Below are 20,253 nucleotides of genomic sequence, written 5' to 3' on the forward strand. Positions count from 1 at the left end.
GTCACCCAGTCCCACAGTACTGTACCCTCCTGGGCCATGTGCCTTGGCGGTGCCTCAGTTGTGACAGGGAGACTCCAAAAGTGTTGCTCGCGTGGGCCCAGGAGCTTGGCATCCAGCTATAGCTCCAGCTGAGACTGAGGCTGGCATCCGAACAGGTGTAGTGGGGGCCCGGGTTCTGCCCGTCGACGTAACAAGCCGGGGCCAGCCAGTGTCTTGCCGCTGCCAAGCTAGGCCGCTCGAAATCCGGTGGCCCTTGCCGTGCTGCTCCTCCTGTGAGGGTTGGAATGCGGGATGAGAGCTATTTTGGTCTTGTCTCCCTCCCTCTGCCTCCCTCTCCTATAAGCCTCTAGTTAGAGTTGAGATTCCAGCTAAGAGCAGCGGGAACAGGGACAGACACGTGCACCCAGCCTTCCAGTGGACAAGGTATTGCAGACCCCCCGAACGTCTGCTCTGGGGTCAGGAGGGGATGTCTAGGCGCTCCTCGAATCCACCTCTCAGTATGTGCTCTTGTGAAGGCCTCTCTCCCTTGGTCCTCCAAAGAGAGAGGTGGCATAGCCAGACAATCACCTGTTGTAGCGTCTCTGCTAGGACCACTGCCGCCGTAGGGGGCCCGTTCGCGCAAATTCGGATGAAGCACAGGCTCTGAGGGATCCAAGGCTTGAAACTGGGGTGAGGGCACCCTTCTTTTTCGCCTAGGCTCCTTAGTGTGTCTCTTCGTGGGAGGATGAGAGGCACTTGTCATGAGCACTGGGCATCAAGTGAGATGTTGGCCGACATCTCGTCTGTAAGCAGGACCCTCTCTAGAAGCACGCTGGGCGGACGAAACAGGCCTCGCATCAACCGAGAGAAATGGTCCGAGGAGCTGTTTGTTAGGACCGAGCCTTTCCCAGGTGCAGCAGCAAGGCCCGGCTTGGTAGGCGGCCCCTCTACCCACCGTGGGTACCAGCCTGGCCTCGCAGAGCCCACCTTGGGAACTGGGGTTGTCACCTAGGCAATGGCATTGCAGATATTTCTCCGCCGCCTTAGAATGCTTTCCTCCTGTGCTCACTGAAGGTGGGAGAGGCCATGCTGATACCAGATCTTGTTTTAGAGATTGTCATCCCACACTGAGGGCCACGAAGGAGATGCCTTCCCAGATAAGGAGCTAAATATGGTAAAGGAAACCCACACATTGGTTGGAAGCGGCCTTATGGAGCAGGTCGGCTAACTGTTTGAATAAATTATCTTCACAAACACCCACAGACCTGCCCGCCCCTGTCATACTATACGTATTTCTTTTACTGCTTCTTGTCTTCTCTTCCTCTTGCCCTCGGCCTAGAGAGAACATGGGCCAGTGATTAGAATGGCGTGTGTCTGGCCTCTGGCTAGAATCGATCTTTCCAGACACCTATGCTGGTCAAAAACCAACAGAAAAACCAATCCTGTCCTTAGAGATTCTGATGTAATCGATCATGGCCCGCACAGGGACTGGCATTTTCAGAGCTTCCCAGATTAGAATGGGCAGCCTGAGTCGAGAGGTTACTGTGCTCCAGCTGTAACAGAGACACTTCGATCCGGGTATCCCTGACATCCACCCATTGCTTGTCCGGGGCCATGTGTCTTGCCTGGTCTGTAAGCCTGAGCTGGACTTTGAGTTTGGAGGGAGCAGGCTGAGTGACCAGCTCCCCATTAGTGGCCTGAAGAGGATTGGGTCGGTGACATTCTCTAAGTGAAGCCTGGCTTTCTTTCTCACTTCTTGACAACTAGGACACAGTCTGAACTGAGCCTGAAAGACTGCGGATACCCAGGTCATGGAAAGCAGCCTTCTCTAATTCTAACTTTCATCCAGACACGTTGAAAACTAGGTAGAGCCTGACCAAATTCAGACAGTAAGCAGGAAGGTCAGCGGTGAAGTGGTCAGTCCTCACCGTGTAGGTTTGGAAACCAAAGCTTAAGGAATAAAGCAAGTGGCCTAAGATGACTTAGGCAGCAAGTAGAGGAGTCGCTTGATTGGAAAAAGCTTTTCCTCCAACCCAGTTATTAGGCTCGGGCATGATGGCGTTGACTCTGTGGGGAATGTGGCTCCCTTTCTCCTGGGAGCCTGAACTCTACCCTCATGCGCATAGCGCAGCTTGAGAACAGAAGCCCTGCTTTGCCCCTCTTCCCATTCTCTGCAGAGAAAAATGCAGAACTTTCCGACTCCTCAAACTCCACGCTGAGGTCCCTGCTGCGTGGCCTGCGTAAGTGTAGGCGCAGATGCCATTATTGACCTCGGAAACCAGTCCTTTGACGCTCCCTTCAGGAGACGTGTGAGTGTGGCCCAGGGATCTGATTTGACTGATCACAAGGATCTCTAACCTGTCCTCTCCCCTCAAATCTTATGGCTCGGATCAGCTGGGCCCCTCCCCTGGGGAGGGTCTGGGCTTAAATCTCACTGGAATTCAGCTTGTGCCAGCTGAGGGCCGTCCCCGACCTGTCCTGGCACATCACCCTAGGGGCCACAGACATGTCTGTATCGCCTAAGCCTGCCCGGTGTCACTCCCCCCGCCGGGCACATAAGACAATCCTGGGTCTGGGCTGCCTGGGCCCCCAGCCCCAGGTAAATTGACTCTCTGGGGGTGGGTGGTCACTCCTGGCCCCGGCCTGGGCAGGCTGGGACGGGTGGGAGAGATGGAGGCAAAACACCTTAGCTCAGCCCTTAAACAACAAGACATATGTCCCTGGCCGCTTTATCTGGGAGGGAGCCTCAGGGCCTCCCAGCTCTCCCTGGGGTGATGTGTTGGGCAATAACCTACTACATTCTCCAGATTCCTACCAGGGAGTGCTGCTGGGGATTCGGTTTGGAGCCCTGCCTCAGACTCCATGGCCCCTTTGTCTTTTTGAGGTGCCGTGGCCTCTGAAACTTCTGCCTCCCAACCTTGCTTCCCCAAGCCATTTGGCTCCAAATCTTTTTTCCTTTGGGAAGCTTTGGTCGGAGAGGGGAGGAGAGTCATCTGGTGAGTGCTCGTTACTGTGTGTCAAGGATTTTCTTTCTCTCTAGTACTTCACTGAATGCTCTCAGTAGCTATAAGAAGTGGATTCTATTGGCCCCATTTTAACGAGGAGGAAACTGAGTCTTAGATTGGATAACAACTTGCCCAAAGTCAGACAGTTACTGACAGACAGCCCCAGGATTTGAACTCAGATTCGTCACTTCCCTAGAACACAGGGGCAGAAAAAATGTTCGGGGACCTGGAGTCGGTTCCTTTGAGTCTAAGTCCCACTGTTTACCTGGCATCTGAGGGCGGGTGAGTATAATGTGATGGAAAAGATCGCTAGACGTGGAATTTTAAAATCAGGGTTGTAGTCTCAATTGTGACGCTTAACTCTGTGTGACTTGGAAAAGTCCCTTGAGCCTCAGTATTCCCCATACTGTAGCTTTTTAAAAATACTGATTTGAAGAGTGCGACCACAGACCAATTAAAACAGCCCCTGGGGATGGGGCCCTGGGGAATTGGTATTTCGAAAACCTCCTAGCAGATTCTACTGTGCGTCCATCAGTGGGAATCCCTGAGCTAGACGATTTCAGCCAACACTTTCCAAACTGTAATATTCACACAAATTCAATGGCAGTTCAATTCAATATGTCTGGGACTCTGTGTCTGACGCATTCCCAGGTGAGGTGGACATTGCTGGTCCAGGGACCACGCTTTGAATAAATAGCAGGGGCTAGAAGGCCCTTGATGAAACAAGTTGGTGCTCACCTGACTGAGCCGATTTCATTCTCACCAGTCCTGGCTAGGGCCACCACCTAGTGTTAGGGGAGCTGGCAGCCTGTCACCCCCCGCCATGGGCTCCATGGCCATGCACTTTCCCGAGGCCCTCAGGATTCAGAAGGAGCACCGGAGTAATGAACAGACAGGTGTGTCTCTCCTCTTTGTTCTGTCTCGAGCCATGAGTGACTGGGGGCTGCAGTGGACTTCTAGGGTGTGTTCCTGACGTGCTGGCCTTTCCCTGGGGATTGGCAACCCCGCTTGAGGTGGCCATAACACCTATGGCCCTTTAGGTGTCACTGTTTCCTTCTGTGCTCACTTTTCTGGAAAGTCCGATCTGGTGTCTCCTTTGTCCTACTGACAGGAAAGCAGAGCTGGCTGCTGGGAGGGGCTCTGAGGATGGGGAACAGTAGAAGGCTGGGGCGTGGTTGCCACAGCAAAACCATGTCCCTAAAGTGCTCACTGGGTGGGCCCGAAGTCCCTTCAGGCAGGCTGCTCTTATCTATCACCTGCCCAGAGACCTGGATCCTTTCCCAGGCCTGCATTGCCCCCTGCCAGAGGACACAAGTAATGTCAGCAGGACCTGTGTGGACAAATGCTTTCAGGACTTCCAAGATCTTTATCACAGCTTAGAGAGTTGCAGCAACAAAAAACACGCACAGACACGCAGATGCAGGTACATGCACAGACCAAGGGGCCTGGGGGGTGTGAATGCATGTGCGCGAACCCCCACAATCCACATGGATCATGGACAGAAGCAGACTTGGCTACAGCCGTACGGGGAGACAGAAGCTGGGGCGGTACCGGCTGGGCGCACGCACTCATGAAAGAGCCGCGGAGCCTTCAAGTCCTCATTAGCGTGTGGCTCCGAGGAGCCTTGTGGTTTCTCTGACCGACTTCTACCTTACCCCATGCTTTCTTCCCCCCTCCACCCACCCAGCATCTCTGAAACACTGTTTTGCCCTTTATCGGTCCTGGCTGCTGGGTTCTCATCCTGAATCTCCTTGTGTCAGGGTTCTGGGAACACGGAGAATTTCTTGTCTTGGAAGAACCCCACTAATCTCCTCGGAGTCCCCTGGTCACAGGTGTGAAGAACATGGAGGAAGTGGGGGGCCGGTCTCCGTGGCCAGAGCAGCTCTCTAGCTCCACCTGGGTACGGAACGAGTCGCTGCCTGGGCGGTCCCAGAGTTTGCTGCTGCTACTCTGTGGCTTCAGTCCAGCTGTACCTCTCCACTGAGGCTGGCAGGGGTATCCCGCTCAGTGCCAGACACTCCCAGGTCACGGGTGGGCGGCTGGCCCAGCCGTTGCCCTCCAAGACGCCCACAAGCCAGCGCTGTTGGCATGACAGTCAGCACTGGGTTATGCCACAAATAGGCCAGCCACGTGGGAGAGCTGGCATAGCCCTGGGAGGCTCCGAGGGGAGGGAGGGCACTGGGGAAGCCACCATGTCCGAGGGGTAGGGGCCCTGACTATGGACCGTACACCAGCCCCGCCTTTTTGAGCCGCTTTGGAGATCCAGGAAATGGGGACAGTGAAACCATCACAGCCTGTCGTGTGTGCAAAGTGAGATTTGATTGTCCAAGGGGACGTTTTCTCTTCCCAGCTGTACTAGGACAGTCTACCCAGGCCGTGGAACGGGGTGGCTCCCTGAGGAAGAGACACAGATGCGCCTTCCGTCCCCAGCAGTAGTCCTTGACCCCAGACTGTCCTGGGAGTTGGTGGCTGTCGGTGGGCTGTGTTGCTGGGCAGGGGCAGGAGAGTGGGAGGGGATCGGGATAGGCAGGGAATGAGGCTCAGGAAAGGGGGTCCCAGGCACACAGGGAGTGGGGCTTCGGGAGCAGAGCGTAAAGTGAGCCGTCTGACGTGAAGCAAGGGTGCCAGCCCCTCTCTTACCGTTTCCAGGTCACCAGAACTGGAGATGCCTACGTGCGGGAGGTGACGCAGCATGCACCCATCGTCCCGCTAACCCCGCTTCTCCGCCTCACTCTCTTCCCCCTGTTCTGTTCTAGAAGCCGAGGCCAAGAAAGCATGCGAGTGGCTCCGAGCTACAGGATTCCCTCAGTATGCTCAGCTCTTTGAAGGTGGGTCTCTTCCCTTCTCCCATTCCCAAAGTTTCCTGTGTCTGCTTCCCAGGGCTGAATTCTGACCCCCCCTCCTCCCTCAACAGTTCTTTCCCAGGAGACTCTTGTCCAAGTACCATCTGTATTCTGGTGACTCCCAAATGTCTCTCTGTCCAGACTTCATCTCCGAGCTCCAGATTTATCTATTTAGCTGCCAATTCGATATCTGCCCTCTGATATCTGACGGGCATCACCACCCACTCAAGCCCCACCTCCCAGAATCATCCTTTCCTTTGTCCCCCGTATGTAACCCTTCAGCAAGTCTCTTCTCCCTCCAGAATATATCTTGAATCCATCCAATTCCCGCCACCTTCACTGCCACATCGGTGTGACCCCCCCGTCATCAGTCACTTGGCCTAGTGCAGCAGCCTCTTCCCTGGGCTCCCTGTTCTGCTCCGAATGCACAGCAGCTAGAGGGGCCCCGTGAAGGCGGACTCGCTGTCGCTCCTCTGCTCTGAATGGAGTCAGCCCAAGTGCTTTATCCTCACTCGCAGGACTGCCTTAGCCACCTGCCCTCGCTGCCCCGCCTTCACTCACCAGGGCCCAGGCTCCTTCCCATCATTTGCTCACTCTGGACCCTTTGTCTCCTCAGAGCTTTAATGTTAGTGCCGCTGGGAACTCTCTTCCCCAGCTCTTTGCATGGCCGGCCCCTTCTCATTCTTCAGGACTCAGCTCAGAGGTCATTGCCCCAGAAGGCACCTGCTGACCACCTCTCTTCACCCCATCACCTTGGCCGATGCCTTTTTGTAGCATTAATGGCTGCATTCTCTTGTTGGTTTCACATATTGTTTATTATCTGTTGCCCTCGGGAGAATGTAAAGTCCACGGATGCTGTGACCGCTTCTGTCTTGTTCACTGCTGTCTCCCCAGTGTCTGGCACAAAGGAGGTGCTCCATGAATATCAGGAAATGAGTAAATGGCCTCATTTTACCAATAAGGCAGAGAGGTGCGGGGTTTCCTGGCTGCTCTCTCGTCCTCCCTGCTCCTTCCTCTCTCCCCTCCCCTCCCTAAACCTGACGGACTGCCCCTGCCCCTGCCCCCCCCGTGTTCTTCTGTCTTCCTTCTTTCTCTGCACACCCCCGCCCCCCGCCACTACACCTGGATCCGGGAGGAGGTTCCTAGTCTTAGAAGCCCAGGATTCACAGGGACTGGGGAAGCCCATGGACCCGCCTGTCCTGCACCTCTCCTGATGGCCCACGAGCTCCTGGACCCCTTCTTTCCCCCAGGCTCCCTCTTCCTGCCCTACTCTCGCTGGCCTGCCTCCCTGCCTCCCCAGCCTCCCCCTTCCGCCCTCAACTCACCTTGGCTCCTCTCTGCCATACAGAAGGTTCGCTCCCCCTGGATCTTGGCTCTGTGAAGAGCGGACCACGGTTTCTGGACGAGGACTCTTTGGGGCCCTGTGTGCAGGTAGGGAGGGCTGAGGCCAGGCTTGGGACATCAGGCCTGGCTTGGGGCTTCTCATGACAAAAAAAAAAAGCAATCCCTATTAGAGAACTCATCTACTGCAGTCACCCTGCTCCTTCTGTGTTCTGGGTCTCTGACACCCTCGGCCACCCGGGCGCTCTAGCTGGGAAGCCAAAATCTGGCCTTGATTCTTTTCTCCCTTCAGTTGGGTCCCCCGCATGATCCTCTGACTTGTTCGCTCTCTACTTACACCAGCTCGGTCGACTTCTTGAATCCATTCCAGCCTCCTAACTGGCCTTCCCGCCTTCCATCTGTGCACCCCCCTCTTCGTCCCAGTCCAGCTTCCCGATAACCATTAGGGTCAGTTTGCAGGCAGGCGCTCCTCTGCTTAAAATATGTCACCGCCTGGAGGGAGAAGTGCAGAGCTCTTTCACTGTGACACCCGAGGCCCTTTGCAATCTGGTTTCGACTTATCGGCCCCGGTCCCCCTCTCATACCCACAACTGGTCTGTTTACAGACTCTTTCCCTGTCCACCTTGTCCCAGGCTCCTGGCATAGGAGTCCCAGGGTCTCTTTCACTCAGAATGCCATTGCTGTCTTCGCCCATAGTGTCTTCTGTCACTACACCCCCTCCGTTCACGGAAGTTCCTTGTCCCACCGTCTGTGTGCCTGCCGTGCCTTCTGCTACTCTGTTTTTGAACCTGTCCCATCTCTGTAGTGGTTTGCTTCCACATCTAAAATCTACCCAGCATCGCATCGGGCGCTGAAACCTCCACGAACACTGGGGCTTGGGAGAGGTTTCGATGGCTGGGCGTATGAAGCAGTAGATGACATCTTGGGAGTGTGGTGGTGGGCTACACCCTGCAGGCTTCGGGGGTTGGGGCCCTTGGGCGAACACTGCGCGCTTTCCTTGCAGGAGGCTGATGACCTTAAACAAGTGTGCCTCGATGAAACTGGAGGTTCATTTTCAAAGTAAGCAGGTGAGTCATGGCAAGAGTGGGGTCAGTGGCCTTGTGGCACCGTGGGGGGCCCAGGACACACACAAAGCCCTTGTGAAACTGGCTTTTGGAGTCCGTGGTGTCCACAGCAGTGCCCTGTTCTAGCCTGGGAGTTGGGCGTAGGGGGCTCTTAGGAGTCTCTGGGTTTTGACGAGCTTGGTCTAGAGTCTGGAATGTGATAAGTTCCATGGCCCATGGCCTCACCCACCCGCTTCAGCCCACCTCTCCCTCCTGGGTTTGCTAATAACTGAACGTACAGATGGCCCTTCCTCACAGCAATCCATCTGCCTCCACTCCCTGCGTGGCGATGGCAAAAATGCCTTGACTAGGGGCTAGGGACAGAATAATGTCATAGAAAAGTTGTGGCCCATGTGGTTTTAGAATTCAAGACCCTTAAGCCCACCTACATGAAGTCCGTGCCTTCTGAGCCTCATTTTCCCCATCTCTATAATGAATGGGGGTCGTCAAAAGCCTCCAAAGGCCTCTTTGACTCTTCCGAGCCTGGACCGTGGAAACCACAAGGCCTCTTGGTCTGCACGGAGCCTTGGAACTTGGGTCCGGTGATCCCATTGTTTCCCTGGTATCAGGCTCTGTGAGTTTCCTGTGGCCCGAGTTGCAGAAGACCTCCGGGACCCGGTCCCAGCTCTGCCACTCACTGCTAAGTGACCTTGGGCAAGCCTCTTGCCCTCTCTGGGCCTCAGTTTTCCTACCCCGCAAATTAAAAAATGAGAAAATCTAAAATCTCCTCCCAGTTCTGGCATGCCGTGATATTAATCTGAGTCTAGCCTAGACTTGAAAGGCTGCTGGGGACGGGAGGTCAAGATGCCTGAATTGTAGCCTGGCTCTTTCACTGGCTCCCTGCATAACAGCATATGACCTTGGGCAAGTGGCTTCTCATTTGTGGGTCTGGATTTCCCTCTCTGCAAATGGGGAGGGATGAGATTAATCAGATGGCCTTTACCATCCATCTGGGCTCCATCTATAACTCCTGGATTCCTTTCTCCGGCAATTATAGAGCCAGCCCCCACCCCCGCAGGACATGTCCTCAACCAGAAAGCCCAGCCCTTTGCCTCAAAGTCCCCCAAGAGTTTGGAGATAGAGAGTGGAGCGCAAGCAAGGGCTTGCGGGGGACTTCTCTGACCCAGCCCTGTGGCGCCCTTCCCAGAATGACGACTGTGAAGAGGAGGAGCGCTGTGCCATCAGCACCCCCTGGGCTCTGCAGCGAGAAAGTCAGCGCTGGTCTCGCGTGGGTTCCTCTGACCTGCTGGCCCCACCGAGCCCTGGGCTGCCAGTGACCTCCAGCTGTGAGAGCGTCCTCACAGAACTTAGTGCCACCTCCCTGCCGGCCATCACCGTGAGCCTCCCACCAGAGCCAGCAGACTTGCCCTTGCTAGGCCGTGTCCCCAGCCCGAGTGACCGGTCCCTCCTTAGCCCCACTCAGAGCCCAGAGGATCCCCAGGACAAAGCCAAGAAGCGTCGTTCCCGTAGCTTCCTCAAGCATTTTGAGTCTCTGAGGCGGAAGGAAAAGGGTGGCAGCCGGCAAGCCGAGGCCGAGCATAGCCCAGCCACCTCGGAGAAGGCCACCAAAGCCTCCTCTTTCCGCAGCCGCCGCGGCTTCCTCTCAGCCGGATTCTACAGGGCCAAGAACCGGGCGCACAGCTCTGCCAGTGGTGGTGGCGCTGAGACTCGGAGGGTCTGGGAGGCCTGGCCCGTGGCCACGTTCCGGCATCCTCAGCGGGCGCACAGGGCTAACTGCCTGGTGCACGTGCCCGGGGACCACAAACCAGGCACATTCCCTCGTTCCCTGTCCATTGAGAGCCTGTGTCCTGAGCACGGACACCGTCTGGCCGACTGGCAGCCAGGAAGGCGCCGGGGCTGCGATGGTCGCCGGGGCTCCTGTGGCTCCACGGGCAGCCATGCCAGCACCTATGACAACATGCCTGAGCCGTGCCCCACCGAGCTCGGACTGGCTGGGGCCGAGGCTGAAGGGGAGGAGCGTGGGGGCAGCTATGCCCACCTAGACGACATCCTCCAGCACGTGTGGGGCCTGCAGCAACGGGTAGAGCTTTGGTCTCAGGCCGTGTACCCAGATCTGAGGCCTGGAGACAAGGAGGACGAAGACGACGACGACGAAGAGGAGGAGGCCACTTCATCAGTGGACATCGCCACGGTCGAGGTCGAAGCTCAGGCTGAGGCTCTGGCCCGGGAAGACGTTCCAGCCCACAGAGAGGCCTCGGCCCTGGACCAGGCTGACGTCCAGCCAGTCGTCCCAGCTCAGCTTGAGGCTGAGACCCTGGGCCCAGCCCCGGATAATGAGCAGGAGGCAAATTCAGGTGGGGAACCCACTTCTGCCTCCAGCCTATCTGTGGAAGAAGGACACTCCATCTCCGACACTGTGGCCTCCTCCAGTGAACTGGATAGTAGCGGGAACTCTGTGAATGAGGCTGAGGCCTCGGGGTGTCCGGCTGGACTCCAGGTGTCAGCGCCTCGTGAACGACGAGATTCGGGCGTTGGGGCCTCACTTACCAGACCCTGCAGGTGGGAATTCAGGGTAGGGGTGGCGGCAAGGGGCCGTGCTATCTCTGTCTTTCCTTTCTCCCTCCCTCCCTTCTCCTCTCTCCCCTCCTTTCATCCTCACCCTCCCAACCCAATTTCTTAGTTATGAGGCCCAGGGGCAGGTTCTTGGGGGCTGGGTAATGCCTTTAGGCAGCCAGTCACAGCAGGGAAATAGCAAGAGCACAGGACTAGACAATCCAGAATGTTATGTTACGTTCCAGACCTGCCTCTGCTGTGGCCTTGAGCAGATCCTAGCTCCTCTTTGGGCTTCAGTTTTCCTGTGCAAATCCAGGGTGTTAGAAGAGATGGCCTCTGATCCCCAGCTTTGCCAGGCTGCTGTTGCCAGCGCAGACCCCCAGCTGCAGTCCCAGATGGAGGGGACTGGTGCTGCTGCTTCTGGTGCTAGGTGGGCATGAACCCCGTGCCACCTCCCCGGCAGCGGTCCTAGTTCCCCGCATTTTTCTTGCTTTTTCGGGGAACGAAAAGGGGCCAGCAAGAAGCCCTTTCTGAGGTCGCTGTTCTCTACCGCTCCTCCCTCCGCAGGAAGCTCCGCTGGCACAGTTTCCAGAATTCCCACCGGCCCAGCCTCAACTCGGAGTCACTGGAGATCAACCGGCAGTTCGCCAGCCAGATCCACCTGCTGCACAAGGGCTCCCTGCTGCGGCTCACGGCCTTCATGGAGAAGTACACCGTCCCCCAAAAGCACGGCTGGGGCTGGTGAGTGCTCCTGGGCTGCGGTGGGCAGAGAGCGGCTCGCCCAGGCGTTGGCCCGCTCCGGGCCCCTGCTGCGGGGCCGTGGGAGGCTCAGCCACAGAAAGTGGGTGCAGACAGTCAGAGCCCATGGGATGTACCAGGAGGCTGGAGGGGCCGTGGCCCCAAGGCAAGGGGTCCGTGTGGCTCTCTGGGGGCGGGCGCCCATAGCATGCATGGCACTTCGTGTGCCGCCTGCGACGAGGGGTGAGCGCGGGGGACCCAAGGTCCTCAAGCTGTACCTCCTGCACCCCAACCTCCATAGTGCCACCAGCAAGCTTGTCCTGAAACGCAGCTTTGGTTGTCACTCTCCTGATAAACACCCTTTTGCGGCTCCCCATTGCCACGAGTACGAGGTGGGGTTTCCTTACCACCGTGGTCCTTTCTAGTGCTGGCCCTGCCCTATCTGTCGTGTTCCGTAGCCCGCTACTCCCAAGCAATGCCACTGTACAGGCCAGTGGACCAGTCACTCGTCCCTGAATGTGCCAGGCTCTTTGTCCTGCCGGTTTGCCTTTCTCCGCGCTGTTCCCTGAGCCGAGAGTTCCTTTTCCCCGTTTCTCCGTGACAGTGTCTGCTTAGCCCTCAAGAGCCCGCTGAACTTCCGCCTCCGCTCCGGGGCCCTCCCTGAGCCACTAGGTGCAGACCCCCTCCTTCATGGGGTCTTCCCCTAAGTTCTTGATCCACTCCCGGCCACATATATTGTCACTGCCTGTGGACGCGAGTATCTCCTCAACCAGACTGAGAGCTCCCCGTGTCCCTCTGTGACTCCCTAGGGCTGGCCCAGCGCGGGTACTTCGTGAATGTTGAGTCTGGGCATGGGTTGTGTTTCTTACCCTGCTCACCCCTGCGTGAGCCCCCTGAGACTGTAGCCAGAGTCTCCAAGCTGTGTCCTGGCCTACCCCACACCCCTTCCTGATCTTTCGTCACTCCTCCAAACAGGTCGATGCCCAAGTTCATGAAAAGGAACAAGACCCCAGACTACCGGGGCCAGCACGTGTTTGGGGTGCCACCCCTGATCCACGTGCAGCGCACAGGCCAGCCGTTGCCACAGAGCATTCAGCAAGCCATGCGTTACCTGCGCAGACATTGCCTGGACCAGGTGAGCGCTCATGGGGAGCGTGTAGAAAGGAAAGATGGCGCTGGGAGGAAGTGCAAGGCTAAGAAATTGGGCACGGGAGCCGCTCCCGTTTTGCTCCTTCCCCCTGGTTGGGTTTGTCCCGCAGGGACCTTTCTCCTAGCCTCGGGAAGGTCCAGCAAGGATGGAAACAAAGCCACCTTCCGCTGAGTTCTGGGCCAGCTGCTTTCCGGTCCAGACACTGTAGCCTCCAACTTCCAAGAGCCTGCTTTAGCCTGAGTTCTCCTTTTCCTACTCGTTCACACTAAAACCATCTTTCTCCTTGACCCAAAGCTATAACAAACGCTTTCCTCTGGTTTCGCCATTTTTCTCGATCCCTGCTCGGCGGGAAGCCTGCCAAGCTTGGAAGTCTCTGGGGCGGCCTATACTCGTGACTCCCCTCCCAGGCTTGGCCTCACAGTCTTCTCCTTCCATGTCTCCCTCCTTTCCTAACCTGCATGGGCCAGGTGGGCATCTTCCGCAAGTCTGGGGTGAAGTCTAGGATCCAGAACCTGCGCGAATTGAACGAGAGCTCCCCAGACAATGTCTGCTATGAGGGCCAGTCGGCCTACGATGTGGCTGACCTGGTCAAGCAGTATTTCCGAGACCTGCCTGAGCCCATCTTCACCAGCAAGCTCACCACGACTTTCCTGCAGATCTACCAGCGTGAGTTGCCCATACCTGTCCCTGCCCATTATCAACCGACCGCTCGAATCCTAGGGCTCGTGGAAGGTAAACTTGGTGCGGACAAATGCAGCCGCACCCAAGCACACTCGGGGGAAGACTGACTGTCTGGAGTTGGGAAAGCCCAGCAGAGAAAAACCATGGTCCATTTCCCCGAGTCCATTTCCCCGAGCCCATTTCCCCGACTCAGTAAGTCCAGTAAGGAAGGACTTACTGAAACCCCGAGGAAAGGCAGGGACTTACCTAAGCTTACACTGTGCATTTGAGCAGAGCTGGATCTGGCACCCAGGGACCTCCCAGAGCCCACCTTAGCCCTTGTCTCCCACCGGCTTCCCTTGGATGCCCTGTTTCTTCTGCGTTCCTGGAAGCGGGAGATTCTAAGGGAGTAAGGAAGCCCTTCTGCCGTTCCTCGTCCACAGTCCTTCCCAAAGAGCAGTGGTTGCCGGCAGCGCAATCCGCCACCTTGCTGCTCCCCGATGAGAACCGAGAGGTGCTGCAGACCCTGCTGTATTTCCTAAGTGACATTGCCTCTGCCGAGGAAAACCAGATGACGGCCGGCAACCTGGCGGTGTGCTTGGCACCCTCCATCTTCCACCTCAACATCTCCAAGAAGGATAGCTCCTCACCCAGGTGAAGCAGGGTAGCGTGTGGCTGGGCGGGGCAGGGAAGGTTTGCCCTTCTTCCCCCTCCCAGACCCCTCTTTTGGCCCTTCAGGGCTGGCACTGCAGTTCCCAGGCATTACCACAAGGGGTCAGCCTGACTCCTCAGGGGCATTATTCTCAAGGACGACGGGTCGTTTTACGTTCAGGACGGCAAGTGGCTTCTAGAAAGCTGGGAAACCAGCATGTCAGCCATCTTATCTTGTGCCCTTGTGCCATCCTCTCCTCTCGGTCCTTCCTTCCAGGATCAAGGGCAAACGCAGCCTGGGTGGCCGGCCAGGCCCCAGGGACCTGAGTGAGAACATGGCTGCCACCCAGGGACTGTCCCATATGATCAGTGACTGCAAGAAACTTTTCCAGGTGAGTAACTCTAGGCCATGGCGCCCCCTTTCCAAACCCGGGGGCACTGTCAGGGCCGACCTCTGTACCCCAGGTCAGGGGTAGAACGCAACTTGACAACACCTGTCGCCTTCCTACATCCAGCTGTTCACTGCAAGGTTCTCATTTACCTCACCGCAGTAGCCACGCCTCTGCACCCCTTTAGCATGAATGCGACTGACCCTGTGGTCTCTGGGACTGCTGCGTGCCGCCCTCCACAGCCCCAGCACGGTGTGCGCGTGTGTCTTCCCAGGTGCCCCAGGACGTGGTGCTGCAGCTGTGTGGGGCCTACAGTGAGGCCGAGCTGAGCCCTCCCGGCCCGGCCCTGTCCGAGCTGCGGCGGGCCCATGCCGCTGGCGTGAGCCTGAGCGTCTACATGGAAGAGAGCGTGCAGGAGCTGCTGCGCGACGCCGCCGAGCGCTTCAAGGGCTGGACAACCGTGCCAGGGCCCCAGCACACGGAGCTGGCTTGCAAGAAGGTGAGTACCACCCTCCCCGCCATCGCCCCCTCCCAGCCCCACAGCGACTGGGGGCGAGTGGCACTACTCCAGTCGTGCCCTCTGCCTCCTGTCCCCACTCCCGTGGCCTACAGGCACCGGACGAGCACCCGCTGCGTATGTGGAAGGCATCCACGGAGGTGGCGGCACCCCCGGCTCTGGTGCTGCACCGCATTCTGCGGGAGCGGGCCCTCTGGGATGAGGACCTGCTGCGGGCCCAGGTGCTGGAGTCCCTGATGCCAGGTGTTGAGCTGTACCACTACGTCACCGACAGCATGGCTCCCCATCCTTGCCGCGACTTCGTCGTCCTCCGGTGAGGGGCTCCAGCTGTCATCTGCTGTGCTTAGGGGGCCGGGGAGGTGGTGAGAACCGGCCTCGGGAACCTGAATGTGCGTGTCCCTTCCCCACAGGATGTGGCGCTCTGACCTGCCCCGCGGAGGCTGCCTGCTTGTCTCCCAATCCCTGGAGCCTGAGCAGCCCGTGCCCGAGTCGGGGGTAAGGGCGCTGCTGCTCACCTCCCAGTACCTCATGGAGCCCTGTGGCCTGGGCCGCTCCCGCCTCACCCACATCTGCCGCGCGGACCTCAGGTACCGGCCCCCTTTCTCTGGCACCCTCCCCACCTCTGTCCCTTGCCGTTGATCCCTGGGGGGGCTGCGGGGAAGTCCTTTCTTCCTTCTGGAAAGGCTCCTGGGAAGAAGCCATGGCTCATGCTTGCCTGCTTCTACCCCCAGGGGCCGTTCTCCTGACTGGTACAGCAAAGTCTTCGGGCACCTGTGTGCCATGGAAGTGGCAAAGATCCGAGACTCCTTCCCGACTCTGCAGGCGGCTGGCCCGGAGACAAAGCTGTAAACCTCGTCCCGGTTCCAGGGTGGTACCACCCAGCCCCTTGGCACTAAAAGACCAAGGAGGCCTGCCCCATGCCCCCCAGCTGCCCGTCCCCCCCTCAGTTCCTGAAGCCCCTCTGCACATACAGAAGGAAAGAAAATTTTGTATCCCATCTCCACTCCACCCGCCCCCAAGCCTACCCTATGTTCTGCAGCCCCCCCCTACCTGCCAGGGAAGGAGCGAGAGAGCAGTACGTGCTCCCTCCTCTACGCCCTTCTGAGAGGTCAGACCATTCTGTTTGGAGCTAGGATCCTTTTGACGTTGGACAGGGGGTTCTGGTCCTACCTTTGGGCCCAGTACTGGCCCTAAATTGGCTTTTCCAGAGAAATTGAACTGCAGTGGATGAGCATGGGGACAGAGCACAGGGCAGCCCCAAGCACCACGAGCAGTTTCCTTTGTCTAAGTACGAGGCTGATTTTTATGAGGCTGATTTAAAGAGTAGGCACTGATGTGCGCCTAGTAAGTGACATGACGATTTGAGAGTAGTGGGGCGAACTTTCCTCGCTCAGATCTCAAGAGACCAATGAACAAGTCTCCTTTAGCTTGGGCCCCACCCTTGATCTGCCACTCCCTGGGGTCCCACGCAGCCTTTGGCCTCACACTGCCATCTCTGGAGAGTAAACAGGCTCGCTCCTACCACACAGGCAGAGCAAAAGCAGACGGTGGCAAAAATACATATTTCTGTGCCTGACGTAGAAGGCCGATGTCCCCTTGCTCAGACAGAGACCTGGCTCCCCGCTCAGGTGGCCAGCCAGCCAGGTGGTAGGGCGTAGTGTCAATCTGGCCAGCTGGGTCTTGATGCAAACATGATTATCCTACCCGTCAGCCATCTTGGTTCATGTGGAAATTCTAATTCTATTCGAACACCAACTGGTGCTTTTTTTTTCTCTTGGTTGAATAAATTAGAGTGGGATGGGTTCTAGCCAATGTAATTTTTAAGCTGATTTCGTTTCTATCTATAAATACTGTACAGTCACAACATGTACATGTATTTGTGTATATATAGATATATATACATTCGCACATCTATATATACACAGATATGTTCTCTCATGAGTGTACTATAGTCTGCGGGCGGGAGCGGGATGGGGGGCAGGGCACTTAAGGGTGAGATGAGGGAGGTGGAGAGCAGCAACCACGTGACCCTATCAGCAGAACAATAAAGCATTACTAGAGATTCACTCTGGCTATGTGGCTGTCTTTGCTGAGACGATCGGCTAGGGACTGGGGGTGGGTTAGAACATACGCTTCGTGTTCGTGTTGGGGTCGGAGGTTGTGATCATTGCTGGCCCGGGACTCACAGGCCACAGGAGGAACGGCCTCAGCTCTTCTCTCTGGTGATATGGGGGTACGGGAGGCTGGCTGATGGTACAGAGGATGGTGTTCACCATGCTATTAACAGTATGAAAATCACCACCCAGGAGACGGTGTCCCTAGGAGACAGATAAAGGGTGATGAGGGGGCCCTTGGCAGGGCTAGCGGACTCCCCCAACCTTTCGGCTCTGGACTCTGCCACCCTGGACCTGCTTCCCAGTGTGGTTCCCCTTTGTCCGGCATTCTGGGAGAGACGGTGCCAAGCAGGGAAGCTTCTCCGGCCCTCAGCATAAGGCAGAGGCTCCCATGCCTGTCTGCCTCTCTGCCTGGCCCACAGTGTAGCCCACAAATGCACCACCGTGGCCAACAGCCGTGGGTTAGGGTGTCACGATGAGAACGCTGCCCAGGCCCCTCATTCCCGTGCACATGGCGAGTACCACCCATAGCTATTTCTAGCCCTCAGTCTTACACCTCCACCCTCCCTGAGTTGGCCTTTTCCTTTCCCTGGCGCCAGAGGACACTCACCCTCCCATTCCCAGCCCCGTTGCCTATGCTTTCTCCTCTTGTGCTTCCACTTGACCCAGTACCTCAAAGAAACCATGCTGTGGATGAATCTCATATGGGGACTGAACAATCTATCTATCTGCAAGTTTTGATCGACTTGTCTTCTAGGCCCCGGCGCACCATTGCTGGAGTGTCTGAGGGTAGATGATTGACAGACTCAGGTCTGGATCGAGCTACATCCACTGACCCTCCCACTCACCCACTCGCTCGAGTAGTTATGGAACGTCTGAGACGTGCCAGGCTGTTGATGCACACAGAATACAGTGCACAAGAGCGACAAGGTTCCCACCTGCCTTGAGCACACATTGCAGTAGATGGCTGAGTGGAGGGATGTGGATGGCTCTTATTTTAGTATGAGGCATAACGCAGGATGAGGTGGTAGTGACTGGGAAGTTCGTTCAATAAGGCGGTCAGGGCCTCTCTGAGCAGGTGCCATTTAAGCCAAGACCAGAGGGAGGAGAAGGAATCAGCCACACAAAGACCCAGGGTGAGGAGTTGTGGGCAGAGGAAATAGTGAGCAAGTACAATGGCCCTGGCGTGGGGACAAAGTTGGCGTTTTCCAGGATAAGCGGCTGGTCAGTGTCACCAGTGTGCGGGGAGGAAGGCGATAGTGGGAGGAGATGGGATCAGAGAAGCCTGGTCACGTGGGCCTAAAAGGGAACCACCGGTGTCCTGTTCAGTCTCCATCCACAGCATCTCCCACATCCAGCCCATGCCCCAGCGTCTGAGGCCCCCTGGCTCAGCGAATTTCTTTCTACCTGGATATTAAGGAGAGTATCTCATTTCCTTTCCCTCCCACCCTGCCCATTTCCACCTGTACCTGGTTCGAGGTGAATCTTTCCGAAGTCAAGTGTCATCCTATGTCTTTCTGGCTCAAAAACTGTCGATACCTCACCGCGCCTCCAGTTGACAACCAAACTGTGGCAGCCAGGACCCCACAATGCAGCCTCATCCTGTCCACCAAGTTTCTCTTCTCCTTCACCTCCCTTCTCCAGCCATGTCCGAGGCATGTTCCTTTAGGTGCCTCTGCCAGGAGTGGATGGAGGACCGTCTTGGACTCAGAGGACCCAGGGTCAAGATCCAGCTCAGCAGGTTCTTAACTGCGGGACTGTGGGTGAGTTATTTAACCTTTGGGGACCTCAGTTTCCTCATACACAAAATGGGGCTCACAGAGATGTGTGGATTCCTCAGCAATGTAGGTTGATGATCACAAAATACTATCACCCCGAAACCTCACCAGTCGTCCGGCAACACTCAACTCCAATGTGTCTCTACCATGATGTCATCCCCGAAGCTTCCAGCAAGGTTCGCGCTCTCCTCTTCTGAGTCATCATTGACATTCACATCTGCCCTCCATCTCCCTTATGCCTCCTCTTAGGGTTCTTTGGGTACCAGTCACACGACCAGTCTCCCCCATTAGCCTGGGAGCACCTGGGATGAGTCATCTCTCGGAGTACATCTCTGAGTCCTTCACAGCGCCCAGCTTAGGGAGGCAGGGAAGCCCAGTGAAAGGCATCCGGAGACAGAGATGTGACCTCTGCCACTTAGCAGTGTGACCTTGAGCAAACCACTTTGCTCTCTGAGCCTCGGTTCCCTCATCTGTAAAATGGGTACAGGAATGCCTACCTTGCCAGGGTGTTGAAAGGCGTGCGTGTACCTAGCACAGTGGCCGATACAGTCGTGGGCCCAGAGGGAGTGCTTCGTCACTGCTTCCAGACGTACCATGTTTTCTTGCACTTCACAAATAATGCATTTTCATCAACATCGAGGTGAGACTGTCCATCAACAAAAACATTACAATTCGCTGAAAGCTCCGATGATGATTAGCATTTTTTAGCCATGAAATATTTTTAGTTAAGGTCTATACATTGTTCTTTTTCAGACAGAATGCCATTGCACACTTAATAGACTACAGTGTAGTGTAAACATAACTTTGATATGCACTGGGAAACCGCAAATTTCGTGTGACTGATTTCATTGTAATGTTTGCTTTACTGCAGTGCTTTGGGACCAAACCTGCAGTATCTCTGACATATGCCTGTATTGTGTTGGCTCATTCAAGCCAAGCCATTGCTTTATAAGATCCCCCTCCACTTGGCTCACCCCTGCCTTGATTCTCTCTAGCTGTGACATCAAGGACAGGGACCAGGTGACAGCCATCTCTGCGGCCTCATGTCCAGGACAGGTAGCACGTGCTAAATGCAGTTGCGTGTTTGTGTGTGAAAGCAGGCGAACAGGAGAGCATGTGGGATGGGAGGAGATGCTGGAGCTCGAAGGAGCCTGGGGAAGGGTAGGTGAGGACAGTATCAAGCTCTTCTGCCCAGGACAGGACTCATGGGTACTGAGCTCCTACTGTATACCAGGTACCATGCCATGCACCTTTCCATACAGGACATCCTTTCAACCTCCAAAGTCCCCTGTGGCATGCTAGCGTCCCCTTTTTCTGGGTGGAGGTCTGAGAGTCCGAGAGGCAATGAGACTCGCCCTGGGGTACACGGCAAGTAAGCAATTGAACTTGGACTTCTGCCCAGACTCCTGAGCCTGTCTTCTTTTTACTAGAGCCCCTTACAAATGGAGAAGACACTCCTACCTCATGCTGG

The 20,253-nt window shown here is 56.5% G+C and overlaps 1 protein-coding gene across 11 annotated transcripts in view; it reads left to right on the plus strand.

Annotated features, from left to right (window-relative positions):
• The window catches only part of STARD8 (StAR related lipid transfer domain containing 8), a 67,440-nt gene extending 50,484 nt beyond the window's left edge, over positions 1-16,956 (plus strand). For 6 of the 11 annotated variants that reach the window (XM_039838952.1, XM_039838951.1, XM_039838956.1 and 3 more), the window contains 14 exons: positions 5,741-5,812; positions 7,176-7,258; positions 8,172-8,235; positions 9,419-10,791; positions 11,102-11,215; positions 11,353-11,526; positions 12,499-12,658; positions 13,141-13,339; positions 13,777-13,987; positions 14,262-14,376; positions 14,648-14,872; positions 14,986-15,203; positions 15,301-15,477; positions 15,622-16,956. In XM_039838952.1, coding sequence (XP_039694886.1) covers positions 8,179-8,235; positions 9,419-10,791; positions 11,102-11,215; positions 11,353-11,526; positions 12,499-12,658; positions 13,141-13,339; positions 13,777-13,987; positions 14,262-14,376; positions 14,648-14,872; positions 14,986-15,203; positions 15,301-15,477; positions 15,622-15,739 — 3,141 coding nt within the window. In that variant the 5' untranslated portion in view covers positions 5,741-5,812; positions 7,176-7,258; positions 8,172-8,178 and the 3' untranslated portion in view covers positions 15,740-16,956. Of the gene's footprint in view, positions 1-5,740; positions 5,813-7,175; positions 7,259-8,165; positions 8,236-9,418; positions 10,792-11,101; positions 11,216-11,352; positions 11,527-12,498; positions 12,659-13,140; positions 13,340-13,776; positions 13,988-14,261; positions 14,377-14,647; positions 14,873-14,985; positions 15,204-15,300; positions 15,478-15,621 lie in introns of those variants that run through there. The other 5 variants (XM_039838958.1, XM_039838957.1, XM_039838955.1 and 2 more) reach the window with 4 other exon arrangements.
• Positions 16,957-20,253: the final 3,297 nt, after the last annotated feature.

Source organism: Pteropus medius, unplaced genomic scaffold (genome assembly GCF_902729225.1).
Source record: "Pteropus medius unplaced genomic scaffold, Ma_sr-lr_union100, whole genome shotgun sequence".
NCBI classification, from domain to species: Eukaryota; Metazoa; Chordata; class Mammalia; order Chiroptera; family Pteropodidae; genus Pteropus; species Pteropus medius.